Below are 1761 nucleotides of genomic sequence, written 5' to 3' on the forward strand. Positions count from 1 at the left end.
CTCGTGCTTCTCTTCCGGTGAGTGCATATTACTGATGAGCCTCTTCAGTCGTTTCGCCCGCTTCCGCAACTGATGATCGATATATTCTTCTTGTGCGTCTTCTTGTATCCTGCGCTTGCCCGCTCCCTTCCGTTCGGCCCACTTCTCCAGCTGCAGTTTGCGTTTTGCTTTCAGTTCCTGCTGGGGTGTTAGGATCGGTTCTTCGGTTGCTTCCTCCGACGAACGCTCTTTACCGGGCGAATTCGATCCGATGCATTTCGAGCGTGCCTTCATCATCAGCTGGAACGCATTGATCGTCTTGTTTTCCTTTCCAACGACGCCCTTCTCGTGCTGCTGCTTAGTAGGACTCGGGACGGGGCCATTTACGGCCATCTCTACCTCGGCAGGAAGAGCTTTGACGGTCTGCACTTCCTTTAGACTCTTCTTCTTTGTTTGCTTCCTTTGCTTCACTTCCGATTCCGCAGACTCAATGGTTTCCTGTTTGCTCTTTCTCGGCGAAGTGCGGCGCTTTGGAGCGGAATCTGCGTGATAAGAAGATGAAGAGTAAATAAACAAGATCTTGTGTTAAGCGAACGAATGCACTTGCCATTCATCTCCTTCTGTTCCGATGAATCATTGGTTTTCGAACTCTTCGGCATGGTTTCAAGGGTTTCAGGGGCCTTATCAGCTTCAGCACCTTCGACGGTAACCGGAGCCGCCGCTGCGGCCTGACGAAGACGTGCGTGTTTCTTGGCGTGCTTCCGTTTCTTCAGCGACTTCAGCACGGAAGCCATATTCTCGGCAATCAGCCGATCGATCTCCTGCTTCGATAACTCCGATAAGACCGCGGACGACGATGAGGCACACGAAACGGTCGACGAGGCGGACGAGGCGGATGACGTTGACGCCGTTTGTGGCAAAATCGGCTGCGCCTCGTTATGGGGATCGTTCAGAAATGGGTCGGCCGCAACGCTGCTCTGTGTCTCCGGGGCCATTCTGGTTCGCTGCTAATTATGTTGAGGGCACTTTCGGGTTGGCCATAACGAGAAACTCTTTCCGTGCTCCGGAATGCGAATTTGCGCCACTTTCTTCTTATTTTTCACACTTTTTTTGCTTTTGATTTTGACGTTTTGGCGCGCGTTTCGCGACACGCACACACCCGTGAGTTTCACCAACCACACCCAACTATCGCGTGTACGTACACGTTCGAGCAGCTGGAAAGCAATTCGCGTGAACTTATTTTCTTGCGAATAAATTTAAATCGACCGTTTTGGGAGGCATGGCGGACTCGTGCTCCAGGCACTCCTTTCTGAACGTTGGATAGTTAAATTCTCCAATAAAACTCATTTTTGTTTATTACAAACATAAACAAAGGTACAAAACAAAGAATTTGGATGCTAACTGATTATTTCTAGCGAATAAATTCATACCGTCGCGTGATAGCGCATGCTCTCGTGCCGATAATCCTCGAGAACGATAATTAATGCGAGTCAAAACAACAGCGCTTATCCGGCAGCAGTTTGCAGCGATGCACTTCCTCATTCCGCAACACGCAACGCGAGCATCTGTGGCGCACCGCGTAACCGCATTCGCTCGGTGTTGCTTGGCACGACTGACGAAACGGATGCTAAATAAAGCAATAGATAACCAATAAAATGAACCAACCGCTCACCCCCCTTTTATGTAAAACAACACTCACCACAAACATAAACGAAACTGTCCGCACCACCGGACTGTGAAGCCAATCGATTATCGACACTTCCTATTTGGTCTTTTTCGCGG

The 1761-nt window shown here is 49.7% G+C and overlaps 1 protein-coding gene across 1 annotated transcript in view; it reads right to left on the minus strand.

Annotated features, from left to right (window-relative positions):
• Positions 1-1087, minus strand: part of LOC126574806 (ATPase family AAA domain-containing protein 5) — a 4624-nt gene extending 3537 nt beyond the window's left edge. The window contains exons 1-2 of the mRNA XM_050235190.1: positions 587-1087; positions 1-521 (exon numbers count right to left, since the gene is read on the minus strand). The exon at positions 1-521 is cut by the window's left edge and continues 2858 nt beyond it. Of these exons, the coding sequence (XP_050091147.1) occupies positions 1-521; positions 587-974 (909 nt within the window). The 5' untranslated portion in view covers positions 975-1087. The remainder of the gene's footprint in view (positions 522-586) is intronic.
• Between the last annotated feature and the right edge of the window lie 674 nt (positions 1088-1761).

Source organism: Anopheles aquasalis, chromosome 3, assembly GCF_943734665.1.
Source record: "Anopheles aquasalis chromosome 3, idAnoAquaMG_Q_19, whole genome shotgun sequence".
NCBI classification, from domain to species: Eukaryota; Metazoa; Arthropoda; class Insecta; order Diptera; family Culicidae; genus Anopheles; species Anopheles aquasalis.